The 5,244-nt window shown below is 36.5% G+C and overlaps 1 protein-coding gene across 1 annotated transcript; it reads left to right on the plus strand.

Moving 5' to 3' along the window:
* Positions 1-1,028: 1,028 nt before the first annotated feature.
* LOC103330668 (polyamine oxidase 1-like) lies at positions 1,029-4,881 on the plus strand. Its single transcript, XM_016794492.2, is given in 11 exon segments — positions 1,029-1,080; positions 1,175-1,424; positions 1,723-1,854; positions 2,384-2,445; positions 2,603-2,757; positions 3,374-3,517; positions 3,628-3,777; positions 3,885-4,130; positions 4,281-4,362; positions 4,510-4,637; positions 4,640-4,881. Coding segments are annotated over 11 exon segments (1,623 nt in total). The 3' UTR covers positions 4,862-4,881.
* Positions 4,882-5,244: the final 363 nt, after the last annotated feature.

A 5,244-nucleotide genomic window follows, 5' to 3' on the forward strand; every position in this document is an offset into this window, starting at 1 on the left:
ACAATAAATCAGATTTTATACTTAATTAGGTAACTTGCTGAGTTGGATCCTAGTTATGGGTTTTTACTTATACAAATTGGGTATTATTTATAGCAACAAAAAGTGAAGGGTAGGTACGTCAAATTGAATTTGAATGGTGTAAGCCAAATTCACTATTGAAACAATTATGAATATTTTAAGTCATTTAATGGAGTTATGTTTGATATATTCTAGGGGGAATGCTACCAACATTCTCTTTAACCTTCTCCTTTGGACATTTTCCCTTCTTTGCTTACCATGCAATGTATAAAATGTAAAATGTTGTAGTAAATAATTATGGTGTGTGTTTAATCTTCTTTCATTAATTACTACATATTTTCTACACTCATGTATGTCAACTTGCGATATAAGTTAAACCCATCATGCAATGCATTTCCTTCCAATTTTTTGTGATAAATAGATACTTATTTATAATTATTTACCTATTATTAATACTTATTTATATATTATTGATAATTATTTACCTATTCTAGTAGGTACATTGCTTATAGAAAAAATGATAAGTATGTTGTTTTTAAAATCAAATTGATAAGTATGTTAAATAAGTACCAATAAGCGATAATAGGTGAACAATTTACCTATCAATAATAGGTAAATGAGTATCAATAAGAGATAATAGGTAATTAACTATCAATAGGTTAATAAGAAAATGAGTATCCATAAGACATAATAGGTAATTAACTATCAATAGGTTAATAACTATCAATATAAGGTAATAGGTTAATAACAATTTATTTTTTTCCTACAAGCAATGTACCTACTCGAATAGGTAATTTTCAAGAAATTTTTTCAAGTTTTAACTATCAATATTTTAGACCTTGATCCCACCCCAAAAAACCTATATAAACTAGACTCCCATTATTTCTGCTTCTCTAGTCAACAATACACAAATACAGAATACACAGCTCTCTCTCTCTCTCTCTCTCTCTCTCTCTCTCTCTCTCTCTCTCTCTCTCTCTCTCTCTCTCTCTCTCTCCTCTAACATTCTCATGGAGTCCCCTTCCCGCTCCTCCGTCATCATTGTCGGTGCCGGAGTCTCCGGTGAGATTCATTTGCCACCGTCGATTTTGATTACTTAGACTCTCATTTGTCTCTCTCTTCCTTACCATTTTCTCATCGCTTTGTGTTTTTGAAGGTTTATCGGCAGCGAAGGTGTTGATCGAGAACGGCGTGGAGGACGTGGTAATTCTAGAAGCTTCAGACCGTATCGGCGGCAGGATCTTAAAACAAGATTTCGGAGGCGTATCGGTGGAGCTCGGCGCCAATTGGATAACCGGCGTCGGCGGCAAAGAGTCAAATCCGATCTGGGAGCTCGCCCAGAAATGGAATCTCCGCACTTTCTTCTCCGACTACAGCAATGCTCACTTCAACATCTACGATCAAAGGTCCGTGTAATGTCGTTGTTTCGGGTGCATTCATATTTTAGGTAATTCGTTCTGGTTTTTGCTTAAAGTAAGCCTCGTGTGCATTGAGCTCACTCAATGAAATATGCGTTGTTTGCTACTTTTGGCCTTTGGTTAACGAGCTCCTTGTCGTACATCGTAATAACGGCCCGCACGTTTTTGCTGCTATTATGCGCCAGTGTTGAACTGCTTGGTTTGGTGGCGTTGCATTGTAGCATCATTTTATCAATATGAAAAACTTCCCGAGTTAAACTGAGTTAAATTTTTTAGTGTACTGTAGTGGGAAGATATTTCCTAGTGGAGTCGCCGCAGACGCCTTCAAGAAGGCCGTGGAGTCGGCGACGCAGAAGTTGAAGAAGCTTGAAGCCGACTCTTGCTATGGTATCGACACCAAAGCCGCCAAACCGTCTTCGTACGTATCCTTCTCTCTTTTATTATAGGCTAAAAGTCACTTTTGGCCCTTATAGTTTGACACTTCAACCACTTTTGACACTGTAGTTTCAATTCCATCAATTTTGACCTGTAGTTTCGTATTTGTAGCAATTCAAGGATAAGTTAGTATTCCTGTCAATTTCTTTGACGATGCAAGGGGCAATTGTGTCAATCCAAAATCATTGAGCATAATAGTTCGTCTAAAACTCCCATAATTTCATATTAGGCCTTATAATTGGTCATTTGGGTTTAGGGCTCTTCAAAAATTGGGATTAGTGGTTGAATTTCAAGCTCTAATATGAAAAAGGAGAATTCCATCTCTTAGGCTTCTTCTTAATTAGTAAATAAATTTAACGCAAATGTTTTTTTTTTTGGGTTTTTCCACGAATGCGTTGGTTTTGTAAATATTCGTAATTATTTTATTTTACTTTTTTGGAATTTGGGTTTTCATCCTTTTTCTTTTTAATTTTCTAGTTATAGTTCTGGTTTGTCTTGTTTGTTTTTTCTAGGACACCGAAAACGCCCCTAGAGCTCGCTATTGATTTCATGCTGCACGATTTTGAGATGCCGGGTCAGTTTTCACAGCTTATTCCGCATTCAATTTTCTGTTTGGTTGCTAAGAAAGTGCAGAAAAATACATGAATTATGAATCTCACAATAAGAAAATGGCAAATGAAATTTTGAAATGCTTTCTGACTTTGAGCATGAGAAATGGGTTCTGTGTGCAGGAGGTGACCCCATATCGACATTCCTAGATTTTGGAGAACGAGAGTTTTTAGTTGCGGATGAAAGAGGATACGATCATCTACTATACAAAATGGTTGAAGAGTTTCTTTTTACCTCTGAGGGTAAATTGTTGGACAATCGTCTCAAGTTCAACAAGGTACAAGAATCTGATCCTTTTATTCTCATGTTACTATTATTCTAACATTTTTCAATGGAAAAGTGAACCCTAAAGTCAAAGAGGTCTAGTCCGGTGGTAAAGGGTCTTGAGAGGGAGAAGAAATAGGGAGGGAGAAGAAGAGAGAGAGAGAGGGGGAGGAAGAAGAAGATAGTGGTTGAGAGGGAGAAGAAAAGAGAGAGAGAGAGGGAGGAAGAAGAAGAAGACTGAGGGAGAAGAAAAGAGAGGAGAGGGAGGAAGAAGAAGAAGATGTGCCGACATAAATTTTTTTTTAAAGGAAGATATTTGTTAGGGTTTTTTAAATATTATTTTAATTCTGTTGAGTATACCTATAAATACTAGAAGTATACATCAATAATATAAAGATATCATTTACCATAGTGGTCTTTAAATTGAAATGGACCTTAAGGTCTCTACAAAAAATTACTTAAGCCAAGCCAAGTAAAAATAGTCCCTAAGCATAGTCCTATATAACAAACGAGCCCTAAGAGTTGTTGTCTTGGGCTTTTCCCAAGTTCTAATTTTTTTATATTTAACTTAATTTTTATTGTTAATGCATTTATGAAGATGATTTCATTCCATGCTTGATTTGGGGCAGGTTGTTCGGGAGTTGCAGCACTCGAGCAACAGCGTTACGGTAATGACGGAGGATGGTTGCGTTTTTGAAGCAAATTACGTGATTTTGTCCGTTAGCATTGGCGTTCTCCAAAGCGACCTCATTGCCTTCAATCCACCCTTGCCTGTACGTCTCATCTTTTTGTTTATTTCATTTCATTCATGTCTCTGTTTATATAGATATTATACTTTGCTTGAAATCATACCTAAAATGATGAATTAAAATATGTGTCACAGAGATGGAAAACTGAGGCTATACAGAAATGTGATGTGGTAGTGTACACAAAGATCTTTCTCAAGTTCCCCTCTAAGTTCTGGCCTTGTGGCCCCGGAAAAGAGTTCTTCGTCTACGCCCATGAGAGGAGAGGCTATTACACATTTTGGCAGGTTGGTTAAATATCGAATTTCTCTTTCATTTACAAAACTATTTATTATATATGGATACAGATTCTAAACTTATATTATGACAAATAAAATTTGTGAGATGTCATCAGCACCTGGAGAATCAATATCCAGGATCCAATATATTGGTCGTGACTTTGACGAATGAGGAATCAAAGCGTGTGGAAGCTCAATTGGATGAGGAAACATTGAAAGAAGCCATGGGGGCTCTTAAGGACATGTTTGGACACAACATTCCTGAAGCTACTGATATATTTGTACCTCGTTGGTGGAACAATAGGTTCCAGCGAGGCACCTACAGCAACTTTCCTCATGACCAAGTTGTTCGTGACATCAAGGTTTGCCTTTCACTCTTAGATATTCTACTTCACCATTAGGTCAACTTTCCTTATGTTTTAACTACCAATATGTATGTGGTGTCCTTCATCTCTGGTAAGCTTTGTAACGAACTGACATTACTTGTCCTTGTGTTTTATGTTTATGTCCAGGCCCGATTAGGGTGCATCTTTTTCAGTGGAGAACACACAAGTGAGAGATATAGCGGCTATGTCCACGGTGGATACCTTGCAGGTGAGCAATTAATCTGAGTCTGAGAGTTATTTGGGAGATTAAAGGCCTCTAGACTCTAGTTATAAACATAACTTTTGTAATGTGATCTTGTATTGTATGTGTTAACTAACTGTGGCGTTGGTGTTTGATGACTTTGATGATCAATAGGTATTGAGACAGGTAAAGCGTTGCTCGAAGAAATAGAAAAGGAAAAAGAAAGGAGTATTGAGAGTGAGAATCAAACAGTTTCGTTAGAACCCTTGCTTGCAACGACTGGTTCATTAAGTTTGACGCAGAACGAAACGATGCTGTATCGAGTCTCAAATGCGATATTCCTAGACAATTGTATCTAAGTGGCAAAGTTGGCGTCCCGGATAAACCTCACCATGATGATGCTGATAATAATGATGCAAAAGAAAACATTTGCATATTGAGAAAGATATCTCACAAGATGGAGTTGAATATAATTTGTGTTGAAGTCCTTGATGCCGTTTATGAAGTAGAAGGGGAGAAATTATAGAATGATACAAGAGTATGGTTGATAATAGTATAGTTTGGGATAAAATTAAGGGTTAATTACAAAAGAGCCCCAAAATTATGGTGGTCATTTTCAAGTTCACCTATTTTGTAAAACATTTCCAAATTCCAAATTCCTTGAAGTTTCGTTTTTTTTTGCCCCATATTTCAAACGAACAGTTTATGAGGCAAGATGCTTATTTCTTTTTTCTTTCCTCTAGTGGAACTTTTCTGCTTTTATAATTCCCACCTCTGTCACAACCAAGGACAACATATTTCTCATAGAATAATACTAGTCTTACCACATTTTTATACCACATTTTTATACCACATGATGTGGCAGCTGATGTGTACATATCACATCATGTAAAATACTAATTTATGTTT

This window comes from Prunus mume, linkage group LG5, assembly GCF_029339155.1.
Source record: "Prunus mume cultivar Tortuosa linkage group LG5, ASM2933915v1, whole genome shotgun sequence".
In the NCBI taxonomy this organism is placed as follows: Eukaryota; Viridiplantae; Streptophyta; class Magnoliopsida; order Rosales; family Rosaceae; genus Prunus; species Prunus mume.